The 14,184-nt window shown below is 41.8% G+C and overlaps 1 protein-coding gene across 1 annotated transcript in view; it reads right to left on the minus strand.

Moving 5' to 3' along the window:
- Positions 1-7,450: 7,450 nt before the first annotated feature.
- LOC308089105 (uncharacterized protein) overlaps positions 7,451-14,184 on the minus strand; it is a gene marked incomplete at both ends in the record, with an annotated part of 44,470 nt that continues 37,736 nt past the window's right edge. The window contains one exon of the mRNA XM_080433675.1: positions 7,451-7,512. Within this exon, the coding sequence (XP_080289801.1) occupies positions 7,451-7,512 (62 nt within the window). The remainder of the gene's footprint in view (positions 7,513-14,184) is intronic.

Below are 14,184 nucleotides of genomic sequence, written 5' to 3' on the forward strand. Positions count from 1 at the left end.
TATGAACGTTTATGTAGATGTACGGGCCGTTAATGGAGAAAGTGCAAACACATGGTTGAATGTTTCAGGGCTACTACAGAATGTGTGTCAACGTTACTTATAAACGTCAACATTGTGTGGATATGGGTTCTTACAAGCCTCCTGAGGACGCTGGGTTTCACGCAACATTCTACCAGCGTGTTATTGACAAAAAGACATTAATGTGATTAATGTGAGAGGAAAACGGCAGAAGGATCAACAGAAACGTCAGCAGGTGAGCCACACACAGGGGGGGGGGGGGGGGGGGGGTACTCGCATTTTAACATGAGAGACTGAAATAATTTATTGTGTTATCAGATAAAAACATCTATTGAAAATAGCAGATCTACAAGCTCACAACACATCACGTTGTGAAAGTAAAACTAACTCAAAATTCTACTTTGAGTACAGTAGCCTACTTTAGTAAATGTACTTAGTTACTTTACACCACTCGAGCTTGTAGATCTGCTATTTTCAATTGATTTATTTGGGGGGAGACACATTTTAACATGAGACTGAAATCATTTTTTATGTTATCACATGAAAAAAATCTATTGAAAATAGCATATCTATAAGCTCAAAACACATCACGTTGTGAAAGTAAAACTAACTCAAAATTCTACTTTGAGTACAGTAGCCTACTTTAGTAAATGTACTTAGTTACTTTACACCACTGAAAGTACAGGTACTAAAAAAACCTACAGTACTCAAGTAATTGTCCTTTCTTGCTGTCCACCACTGCATCTCACCAGTGCTCATAAAGCCCATAAGCTAATTGGCAATATGGCCAAGTAAGAGATTGTAAACAAAACATGCGTGTCAATATTGGACTGTCAAATATTGATTTGTCATTTTATGATTGTATGGGTGCTATTACTGTATTTTAAACATTCCCGTGTCATTTCATCCATGTTCCATCTCTGTGATAACTCGGACATCTTTACATCGTTAACAGCTAATACACCAGATGTTGTGATTGATAAAGAGTCCAGGGAAGTGTCTGTATTAGATAGCCTGCACCTTTGACTTTAGCCTAGAGGAAGCCTTTATGACCAAGATCATTAAATACCAACCACTCCTACATACCATCTCAGAGCTGGGCTATTAGGTGCAGACTATTTGTTTTTATATTTGGCAGCCTATAGGACATACCCACATACTGGCTGTTAGAGGGTTTCAACAACTTGGGATGCCCAAAAAGGAGGCAAAAAGGTTGGCAAAGTATTGTGCTGTCTCTGTTGTAATTGGCAGCCGCCATACATGGCGGAGACGGTGTTACTTATACCCATAGAGTACTGAGTGACATGCCTATTGTATAATGAAAACATATTCCAGGATTATGTGAATGTAACCTTACTGCACCTATAATATTTGTGTCCCTGTATGTTTCTCCTTTATGTGGACATAAATAAATGGTTAAAATGTGTGTGTGTGTGTGTGTGTGTGTGTGTGTGTGTGGAAATGAACCACCCTTCGCTGACCGCTACAAGATCTTCTGTGAGAGTCATCCGCCATGGCTTATAGTTGACCAAGAGGTGCTGAAAATAAACCAGCTACGAAGGATGTTCGTAAACACAGTGAAGAACCATGAGGACCTTGATGCTTCAAACTACAGGTAACTCAAATACCATGTGTGTCTTTGACAGTTCTGGGAAACAAAACAAAAACCTTTATGCTGAAAAGTATATTATAGATGTATTCCCTCACAAAAGAGTATATTTAAACTAAATTGGCTATCATCGTGAATACATCTTTATTTACACACTTGTGCTCATCTTTCCCTAACATTTTATGTTGCAGGCAGGATAAATTGAAGCGGAGGTTGACCCCTGATTTCCCCCAGCTGGTTTTTAACTGCCCTACCAAGTGCAACATCTCTGAACATACATACATGTCCTTCCTAGGTATTTTAGGAAAAAGGTTTGGTGATGCTGCAAGACATACGCATTGAGTCAAGTTGGTGCCCCAAATCCATTAATGGTGTGATCAGTGGTCATCCAGAGGAGATGCAGTCTGCACTTTCATATTTTGTCATATTTGTATACTATTTTGCTGCCGTTGCACTGTCAACCAACATTTCTCTGTTCATACCTGTGAGTGACACAGAAGGCCTGATCTTGTGGGTGGGTGGGAGGGTTGATGTACAAATGACACATGCTGTGACACACTTTGGTATTTTAATAAATATTTTATACCATATGTTGTAATAATTTGGAGCTTTAGTGTATTTATTTTAGTCTAGTCCATTTTTGGCATTATTCCAATCTAAGGGGCTGATTTTCAGCCATTTTGGGCCAAGGAGTGGTGCTTTTCCCCCCTACCTTTCAGTACACAGTAGGTTGTGACATTGTCTATGTATGAAATATAAGCTTTTATCTAAATGTACTATGTGTATGTTTCATTGTGCTGGGCGCCGATCACTTCAGTAGAAGCGTTTTCTTTCTACATTTCATGATAAAAATTCAAATATGAGTACACTAAGGCACCAACACTTGTTTCAGGTGTTAGGTACATGTATTTATGACATTTGAGAAAGATTTTGTGTTGCCAAAAACAATAACACATTTTACAAGCAAAAACAGCAGCACAAGATTTTAGTTTTTTGGTTATTCACTTTTATACACATTTCTGGCTTGTGAAAAAATACTGCAGGATTTTGTGCGGAGAAATTTTAACCCAAAGTCCACAAGGGTATTGTCTATGCAAAAATGCATTGAAAAAGTAGATCCAAGTCGTGGGAACGAAATTCATTTTCTAGGCACTTTTTGGTGGGTCACCACACGGCCTATTGTAGGCAGGTAGCAGCTGGATGGCGTAGTGGTCAGAGCTTCCTAGCGGTGGGCGGCGGAGAGCTTTGTATCCATCCTTGAAGGGCGTGTAGCAGTGGTCAAGAATATTGTCACCACGGGTGCTGCAGGCGACATGCTGGTGGAATTTGGGAAAGACCTTTTTTAAGTCTGTCCGGTTGAAGTCGCCTAGGCAGATGACTGCGCAGTCCGGGTGGCGATTTTCTTGTGCACTGATCGCCTGGTGTAATTCCCTCATAGCTGTGTCCTTATTAGCTCCAGGATGAATGTAAACAACGGCTACAATCACAATGCTGAAGTCGCGTGGTAGGTAGAAAGGACGGCAGGCTATGATTAAAAGTTCAAGGTCTGGTGAGCAGTGACTATCTAGGATTTTAACATCTTTGCACCAGTTGTTGTTGATCAAGGCACAAACTCCCCCCCCACGTTGCTTACCGCTTAGTACAGTGTCTCTGTCTTTTCTATACACGGTGAAACCAGGGGGAGTGATGGAAGAATCAGATGCTAACTCCGTTAGCCACGTCTCTGTTAGCACAACAATGGAAGTGCTCCTCGTCTCGGCGTTGTATTTAACGCGCGCCAGTAAGTCGTCCATAGTGGTCACTGTTCTTGATTCACACAGAGATCTAACGTTCGCTAGCAGGATTGAAGGCAGTGCAGGTTTATATCCACGTTTTGTTGTTCTTACGAGGAGACCCGCTCTTTTCCCTCGTCGACCTGGTCGTCTTCTTCGCCGTTTCCGTGCCATTGTCCCGGCCGGGACAAAGGGGAGCTCTCCCCCCACCCAGCCGGGTGGAGGGTTTTCCGCAAAAAAGTCCGGAAATCTGTGTGTAATCGCTGTGCTGATGTCCATAAGTGCTTGTCTGTCATAACTCCTCAGACACCCGACGGTGTAGGAAAAAAAGAGAAGGCTAAAAAATACTAAAAAGACTGAAAAGCGTTGCGATGTTACAGAGCGCGTACGAAAGCAGCCGTTCTCCATGGCGCTCCCAAATCACCATGCAGAACACATCACCATGTGTTCTCCCAGAACACATCACCATGCAAACGCTGCGTCATACCTGTAGAGTGTAGTTTGGTGTTGTGTGTGTAACAGACATACCTGCAGTGTGTAGATCGATGTCCATATCAAAGTCAATGTCCAGCAGTTTGTTTTGTTTCTCCAGCAGAGTTTCTAGTGTCTCTATCTCTCTCTGGAAGAGGTTGCACATGAACTCTGCAGCCGCACTGAGGCGCTCCAACACAAGCTCTCTGACAAGCTTCACACAACAAACATCTGCACCCTGCTGCTGTTTGTCCAAAACACACAATATCTCCTCTCCTACCGACGTCATGTGTTCATTTATCTTCAGCCGTACAGACTTCATTTGACACGTTTTTCACCGCGACCACAGTGTTATAATTATAGAGTTATAATATATAGTGCTGCGTTGTAACCTTCATTTTAGCCAACTATGGGGCTGCACATTGGTTGGGAGAGCCTCTGCAACCCAAACACCGACCACGTCTGTTTCCATTGGCTGGATTCTGGCGGCTCATTTCATCAGTCAATGTCTTGGGGGTTACTGTGGATCAAGTTAAACAGCAGACTTTAGTAATGAGTAACCTTTTTTTTTCCCCTTACATTTTTATCCCACGGTTTTGCAACCCATTTATTCACCCAGTGCCAATTGCCTAAGTAATCCTGGGCGCTACTCTCCCTCTGCCAGGCTGAGGAGAGCCCCGAACTGACCTCATGCTTCCTTCAATGCATGAGGAGTTAGCAGGCCACTTCTTATCACCCGACAGGGGGGAGTTTCCCTGGTAGGACGTAGCGCGTGGAAGGAACACGTTATTCCAACCAGTTCCTTTCCCCTCCATCAGGCGCCCCGGCTGACCAGGGGGAGGCAGTATAGAGACCAGGATTACTGCATGTTTTTTGTGAGGGTGCCTACCCTAGGGGACACGGGGAGAACATGCAAACTCCACACAGAAAGGCTCTTTCGCCAAACCCACCTATGGCACTGATGACACGGAAGAGAGAACACGCCAGTGGGAATCGAACCCAGGACCTTCTAGCTGTGAGGCGACAGCGCTACCGACTGCGCCAAACCTGTGCCCCCCAGTAATTAAAGTAAGTAATCAGTAACCTAATCCTTAAATAAATATGGCACAACTGTCTGGTATAATCAATACTGGCGTAAAGTACTGGAGTAAATCCACCGGCCACGAAAACAGTAGCATTTATGAACAGTGTTTGAAAGTTGGTCTGCAGTTGGTACATTTTTTAAATTTCTACCCAGATTTAGAGGAATATCTAATTTTAAAATAATACTCGGAATCTAGTATGGTATCCAGGACTATATCATTTATTAAGGGTTAATAACAGTGTGGGAATTTGTGAGGCTCTGACCTTTTGGAGTCAAGAGGATGAGACAGCAGGATGGCAAACCTATTCAAGACTAAAGGCTACAAGAAATATGAAATGTGATATAAAATACATTGTTTCAGTAAAATAAGGTGTTGGCCGGAAAAGTACCGGGCTTACAATCAGACAGGTTGGGACACACCGTTGTACACCTCTTAGGGTGGGGCAATTAGATAGTCAGAGTATGACCAGATGCCCCCCCTGAGGGACCCCTCGAAGCAGGGATCATAGATTAGAAATACCTCCTTGGAATTCAAGATAGATAAGGGGTTCTTATCTGACCTCCAGGGTCAGGGGACAGCTGACTCTGGGGGGATCAGAACCAGTTGCTATGATTTGACCTGTTCAAAGTATTAACATCTCTTTTTGTCTAAATCATTCATACAAGGTTGAATACATATATGTGTGGTCTTATATTGAAACTAATAAGATGTTAAACAATGATTTCATAATATGAGCTTGTGTAAAAGTGCACTTTGATAGATAAATGTTCTGTGTTAAAACCAAGACAGATTGTGTGATCCATTGTGTTGACTGAGAAGGACCACCCCAAGAAGCCATTTGCTTCTAAAAACCTGTTTGTAAGTGGTCAAGAAGGAGGACTGGGAGGAGGTCCTATGTCAAATGTATGTCTGTATAAAGTACAATGTTTTGGTGATTTAGTTACACTCTGTGGATTGGCAATGCAGGTGTCACGTCTGTGGAAATAAATACATTTCTATGGACAAACCCTCTTTCAAACTGGATGCTTCTTATTCTTGCACTGGAATAGTTATGGAATAGTGTTTTTCCTGTCTGATCAATGGACCAATATACGACACTAGGATTAAACTGGGGAAAAGAACTCCACAAACTGAATAATAATTATTCATACAAAAGTTACAATTGTTATAACACTGGTCTGATATTTGCTCCTTTTCTCTCTTACTTTCATCTCACTCCCTGTGTTACACTCCAAGAGACAGATGGCAACACAGGCCAGAAACACTAAGCTACTGTAATAATAATGACTATTATTATGATTATTATTAAGAACTGCATGGGTTATTGCCTCTTTTAATACCTCTCTCAGACACACACACCCCCACACACACACAGAGTGAGAGAGAGTGAGAGTGAGAGTGAGAGTGAGAGTGAGAGAGAGAGAGAGAGAGAGAGAGAGAGAGAAATCAGAATTCATATCTTCCTGTCCTTAATAATTGTGTAGGCTATATGAGAGAACATTAAACGATAACGTAGATAGATAGTGAGTGGCCTACTACTACTACAACATAAAGGACATTCAAATAAATAAAGTTGCAGCGGGGATATCATTAGAGGCAGCTGTGCATTATTGATCAAATAAGCAACACATTGAACTCAAGCTCATGATTCCAGGAGGAGAGAGACGGGAGAGTAGGAGAGAGGGAGTGAGAGAGAAGGTGCCAGAACGCTTTTTATTTTCTTTCTTTTTTCGTGTTGACCCGATAATTGCGATTTGCGTCTGAAATCGGCCGCCCTGCGGTTCAACCCAAGGGACCTGCGGTTCAACCCAAGGGACCTGCGGGGCAACGGATCGGCCCGGGCATCACTATGGTCTACAGAAACAACAATATTTACCATTGAGTGTGCAACAGTTCATCCAACTAATAGATTTAATTCTATGGAGAGAAAAAAAAAGGATTTTAACAAAATCACCCAATCAGGATGGAACAGTGGCGTTCCCAGAAATTACATTTAGGGCAGGCAAGATTTTTTTCTCTAACCCCCCGCCCCCCGACCCGGTACTCGGGGAAAAATGTCGGGGGAAACAAGTTAACAACAACACTACACTGACTACAAAACTGAAAAACGTTAATAAAAACAATATGCAAGTATAATAAATCAATCAATTATTCAGCGGTTCATGCGGTTCATGTTGTAGTTTAATGGCTCAAGCTGCTCTCAGACTCAGATGCCCAGTGAGTACAGGTATGGCATGGCCCAGACCCCCACACCTGGCACTCCTGGCACCCCATGAAGATAAAGGCACACATTTGCATCACTATACCAGGCGACGTCGCTCTGCTTAATGGATACGGTAGTGATTGGCTGCCTGCCCTGAATGGACGAGGAGGTCCGACGGCCACTATTCTCTTTGGAATTTTTTTCACTGCCTGTTTTTCAGTCTTTTACTTTATTTTCTATGGTGGGTACGCCACTGGGATGGAATATGAAAAATCGGACAGATCCGTGTTGATCACGTGATGTTGCGCTCTCTTGGGGCGGCAGCAATTGAGGATCTGCTGCAGGTGTGCCAGCCTGATGAGAGAGGAGAGACAGTGGGGGTTAGTCACAGCCACAATTGAATGAGTGATGATGTCATGGCCACACACAACACATGACTAATAGAGATTGGACATAATCTTCAGGAGTAATATTAACAAAAAAGGGTTTGCAAAAATCGGCCTGCTGGTGGTGCTATAACAGGCCGATGTGAAAAAACTGGGCAACTGGTTCTGCTCTTAATCTGGCCTCTAGTTTCGCGCCAACGTTGCCGGAGATTAGCTGTTCACGGACGGACGGACGGAGGGGGGCAAAAACATTGTCTCGGCCACGCCTTTGGCCTGGCGGAGACAATAATAATAATAACAACAACTCGGTATGCATACATACATATAAGGAATACTTACTTCCATCATGTAGTACCCTGTAGTAATAATTTAAGCACAAATTATGCAGGCTGTAAAATTAAGCAGTGATTGTTCTGGTAATGTTCTCAGTAGTTATGGGTACAACAAATGTTCTGATCTTTATTTATGTAATGATTTATTTAATGATAAAGCACACATAGAGGATCTGTAGTGGTGAAATCTTTATTAAACAAAACAAACACAAACACAAACATTATCAATACCCCCCCCCCCCCCCCAGATATTAACAGGGTTATTTGAGTTTAAAAAACACCTAAAGACACGAAACTATGTAGAATTTAAACAAGTAATCAAATCAAAGTGATGATGTCAACTCGACTCGACACGCTGAAGAAGGCTTGACGCCGAAACGCGTCCGTGTGTGCTGTGTTGCCCGTGCTGATTATGAATTAAAAGTACCAGAAGGACTTCGGAGTGCTGGCTATTGCTTTATTTACTATGATGTCAACTGACTCTGGCATCTATCAAATATGCACTATGATAATTTAACAATCCGAAAAACACAAATGTCAACACACAGTGAACAGCTACACAAACCCAGCAGCTTGTCAGCACTTTACTGCGCCATTATTGCATGCATATCAATGAAAATGATAATAATTGCATGCAAATAATGAATATTATTACTTTTTAAAATCATGACAAATGTGGACCGACACTGATGCTCATATATTTTTTAACCAATAACCTATGAGCTGGAGGGAATACAAGATAATTAAAAAAAACATTTGAAATTCCATCATGTTAAATCGAAAATAAGATCCATACACAAGATAAAACTAAAATCTAAAACTAAAACTGTTTATTTTATTCAGTGAGGTTACCTGCCAACCCTCCTGGATTCTGCTGGAGACAACTCCTTTTCCTCCATTTCATTTTTGGGCGGTGAAACCCCCCCTATACGTGAGGTTTGGATATTTGCACACCAAATCCTGCGCTGTGATTGGCCAAAAATGTACCCCCCTAACCCTGCACCGTGATTGGCCAATCACAGTCTATTCAGGACTGTGATTGGCTAGTGTCACATGACACATGTGCATAGCCCTATATAAGAAACCATAACTTTAAAAAAAACATACATTTGTTTTTTTTAAGTTATGCTTTCTTCCATCACTTCTTCCATCACTTCTTCCATCACTTCTTCCATCACTGTGATGACCACTGTGACCACACCGCCCACTTCACACTGGGTGTGATTTTTTTTCCCTCCTGTTTTGGGGGATTTCACCCTTTTTGAGTGACATCCCATGTGTCAAATGGCCATATAAGACCTCCCCTAACACACCCCACTGATATGCAGCCACGGCCATTCATGTTCATTTGCGTAGTTATTTGGGTTTTTGATATGCAAATCACCATTATAGTATTTGATTTTACCCATTTGCACATCGATGGCAATTAGGGGTTCAGTGTCTTAAGCAAGGACACCTCGACGTTAACTCTGGGGGAGCCCGGGATCGAACTGGGAACCTCGCGGTTGCAATCCAGCCACTCTACCACTGAGCCACTGCCGCCACATGGCGCCGAGAATGGGAATTTTACTCTTTTGCTGTCGCTTTATGTATATTATGTCTGGATAAACTCCAGTCCTCCACCTCCACCCGCTTGGGGGCGTGGTTAGTAGGACCCCCCCCCCCCTCCTCCCCAGAAGAAAAATCTCCTTTTATCTAGTGGTCTGAGGTTGGCAGGTATGTGACATATAGTCCGTGAGCCAGGGGGGTTGGTCATTACCATCTGAGGTGATTAATGCTCATAGTGATTTTTGTCAAGGTATGCATGTCTAGAGTTAGAAAATATGTGATAGCCTTGCACCAATGGTAGCTTTATGGGTGCTATCATGCATTTTATGTTATAACACTAGGCGAAAATTACATGGGTCAATATATGAAAACATACTATTAACCCCCCCCAAAAACAATATACAAAAGGTTTTTCAATTGGTTCTGGTACGTCTAGGCATGCTTAAGAACATACAAAAAAATCTAGGAAATTATATTTCTCGTAAAGCCATCATTTTCAAGATGGCGTCCAATATGACTGCCAGGAGCTTAAATGGCTTTATGATACTGTTCAACCTAGAAAGGTGGTTTTGGTGTCTAAAACTAGGACTTAGGGTTCAAGAAATATGGCTGAATCAGTGAAATTACCATCAGTTAATTTTTTATTGCCAAATCAAAGATGGTGTCCATCCCATGGTGATGTTCCATTGTACTAAATTATGTTAAACAACAAAATATTGCAGTTGTGTGAGGGAATCTGTGAACTTCGTGGACGTGATTCATATGGGGACCTGGGGGGGGGGGCATTCATAGGTGTAGAATCTATTTCTAATGTTATATTTTGACTTGCTGGTCAGTCTTTGGCCTATGTGCTAAAGGTCAGGTCAAGGTCTCTCTCGCACCTTATCGTCCAACCAGGTGTCCAAGCAGGCAGCAGATATGGTCACTGGTTGACATGTACAGCAGGCCCTATTCACCTCACAATTGACATGGAGCCGTTTGTTGACACCTTGCAGGTATATAAGCTCTATAATGTAATTGTGCATCCCGGTGGGATGCATGTTATACAGTCATTCTTCAGCTGCATTGCAAAACTGATGCAAGGTTCAGCACTGGAAGTGGAAATGCATGTGGTTGCAGAACATGACAGGCAAGTTCAGTGGTCAGTCCTGAGTGTATCAGCAGCACTCTGAAGTGGTTTCTATCAACTTGGCCAAAGACATTTGAACAGATACAGCAGTAGCCTACCTGGACACTGCACATCTCCATCCTACTGGCTGACAGTGGGTAGACAACTTCTTCCTACACTTCACATCCACCAGTTTGAATGCGCAGGGAGACACATTGACATTAACTTCACCTTTTCTCTCATGAAGCACATGACTGAAGCACTTCTTCCATGCTGGCCATGTGCAGTGTGCTTGATATCTAACCCAGTGCCTGCTGAAGATGCATGTGCTCCATGCCATAGCATAGAGGCTAAGCTAGACCTTGTCTGTCGGCACCATGATGGATTCTGGATCACTGTCTCTGCTGGCCAGTCTGGGGAGCAGACTGCCATAACGATCAGGAAAGATGCTGTCATGATGCATGTGAGTGGAGTGGACTGAAGCCTTCCCCAAAATGTGCAGAAACAGAGGGAGAGTTGAAGCACTGGTGTGTCTTGGTCATAAAATATTGGGGTGTAGGATTCCTCACACACAGAAAGATCATCTCTTCAATCCCATCCTTGGCTAATTTGCCCCCATGCTGTTGTGAATAGTAATGTCCTTTACCCACATGAGATGTCATCATGAAGAGTAAGAACATTAAGCAGAAGCCGTTGAGCATGTTGTACACCTTCAGTGCTGACGATAGATACTGCATTTAGTCATGATGAGGCAGACATCACCATGAGTTCCTATATCCCTGATGCAGCCATCTGGAAAGGGTGTGATACACATGCTCAGTGATTACACTGATGTTTTTGTCCTGTTGTATGCTGTGTATTGGGGTGTATCAGGTGGACCTACAGTGTAAAGTATAGATGGAGCATTGGGATGGGACTTATATATGGGTCTATATATCTTATATATAGATGGGTCTTATATGTATGACAAAGGCAAGATCAGAGCACACTACACTTTGCTGGCAGGGAACTTCCCAGGCTACCCTGATGTGCTGGGTGAGGTGGGTGCCACAAGTCAATGGCCCTTCCTCCAACACCGACCAACCTGTTTATTTACAAGTGATGTTGTGGAAAGTGGCAGACCACCAAACCCCACCTGACAAGTCGTTTGATGTCACAAAATTTGGATAGGAGATCTAGGATATTCTTGTTCCTGTCATTGCTAAGGGTGACCCCACCGTCAGAGCTATGTGACATGGTGCAATATCAATTTAGGGCACAGAGAGTGACAAGTACATCACTGATGTACTGTAACTGCTCTGGTGAAGATGGTTACTGATGATATGTTCAAGCTACAGATGAGGAGTGATGTTAATAAGGAGGATACTTGTAAGGATGAGGTAGAACAGGATGTGGGTTGGAGAATACAGATGTAGTTGCAAAAGATACATATTTGACATTAGATTATATCATTTTACATTCATGTTATTATGAATACCAGTTCTTGTGACATGTTAATGACACTTTTCACAAAACAAAATCATGAATAGTGAACCATGAATGTTCATCAAGTTGTTTCCATTTGTTGTTCTCCCAGAGGTCAATTTTAACCTTGACCTGACCTTTGACATGATTGACCTGATATTAAAAAAATAACATCAGGAATGGATTCTACATATGAAAACCCTAAAAAAGAGGTATTAAACAGAGGTATTCTAAGACAAGCGGATTCAAAGTAAAAAATTGCCAGCCGTGTGTTTAGTGGCCATTTTGGATATTTTCTTACCCATTGCACTATATTCTGTTTATTGAATTTCATAATACATTTCCTTAGAATCTATGTATGTAAACATGGTTTTAAATCTATAGGTAATTTACAAAGGAACCCTTTGTGTTCCATCTTTCATTAAAACCAAAGTACATCTTATGTCACATATAGTCACTATGTTGTCACTGCCTGTAATAGAAAAATATTCTAGATATGCAAATTTTAACAACCTTTCTGGACAATATATAGTCTGAGCTTTATCCCAACCATTTTTCAGAGAGAGAGAGGGTCAATAATAAGAGAGAACCATCAGTTTGAAGTAGAATTCTTCATTCGGATTTTGAAAACTGTGTTTTGGCTTGTGGTTATAAAAGGAGTGATAACACACAGATAGCTACCACCGATGCAAGGCTATCACATTTTTCCTAGCTCTAGGTGTGTATACCTACCCAAAAATCACTATGAGAATTAATCACCCCAGATGGTAATGATGACCCCATTTTTGGGGTCCTGGCTCACGGACTAATAGTCAGATTGTGTGATTCCTCACCTTTAGTATCCTTGTCATTGTCATCCTGGATTATACTGAATGATTATATATCATTCAGTCATCATATATATTATATATACTGTAAAGTCTGTGTGACTAACTTAAACTAAAGGCTTTACTTCTGTATGAGTCCTCATGTGTTTTTTTACATTAGCCTTTTCAGCAAAGCCTCTACCACAAATTGTACAAGAATAGGGCTTTTAGCCTGTATGAGTCCTCATGTGTTTTTTTAGATCACTCTTTTGAGCACAGTCTTTACCACATACTGTACAAGAAAAGGGCCTTTCGCCTGTATGAGTCCTCATGTGTGTTTTTAGAGAACCCTTTAGAGCAAAGCCTTTACCACATACTGTACAAGAAAAGGGCCTTTCGCCTGTATGAGTCATCATGTGTGTGTTTAGAGTACCCTTTCGAGCACAGTCTTTACCACATACTTTACAAGAAAAGGGCTTTTCGCCTGTATGAGTCGTCATGTGTGTTTTTAGATTACTCTTTTGAGCACAGCCTTTACCACATACTGGACAAGCAAAGGGCTTTTCGCCTGTATGAGTCCTCATGTGTGATTTTAGATTACTCTTTTGAGCACAGTCTTTACCACATACTTTACAAGAAAAGGGCTTTTCGCCTGTATGAGTCATCATGTGTGATTTTAGAGTACTCTTTTGAGCACAGTCTTTACCACATACTTTACAAGAAAAGGGCTTTTCGCCTGTATGAGTCGTCATGTGTGTTTTTAGATGACTCTTTTGAGCACAGTCTTTACCACATACTGGACAAGCAAAGGGCTTTTCGCCTGTATGAGTCCTCATGTGTGATTTTAGAGTACCCTTTAGAGCAAAGCCTTTACCACATACTTTACAAGAAAAGGGCTTTTCGCCTGTATGAGTCATCATGTGTGTTTTTAGAGTACTCTTTTGAGCACAGTCTTTACCACATACTTTACAAGAAAAGGGCTTTTCGCCTGTATGAGTCCTCATGTGTCTTTTTAGATTACTCTTTTGAGCACAGTCTTTACCACATACTTTACAAGAAAAGGGCTTTTCGCCTGTATGAGTCATCATGTGTGTTTTTAGAGTACTCTTTTGAGCACAGTCTTTACCACATACTTTACAAGAAAAGGGCTTTTCGCCTGTATGAGTCCTCATGTGTCTTTTTAGATTACTCTTTTGAGCACAGTCTTTACCACATACTTTACAAGAAAAGGGCTTTTCGCCTGTATGAGTCATCATGTGTGTTTTTAGAGTACTCTTTTGAGCACAGTCTTTACCACATACTGGACAAGCTAAGGGCTTTTCGCCTGTATGAGTCGTCATGTGTGTTTTTAGATGACTTGTGCTAACACAGCCTTTACCACA

Source organism: Gymnoscopelus braueri, assembly GCF_963280865.1.
Source record: "Gymnoscopelus braueri genome assembly, chromosome: 7".
Classification (NCBI taxonomy): Eukaryota; Metazoa; Chordata; class Actinopteri; order Myctophiformes; family Myctophidae; genus Gymnoscopelus; species Gymnoscopelus braueri.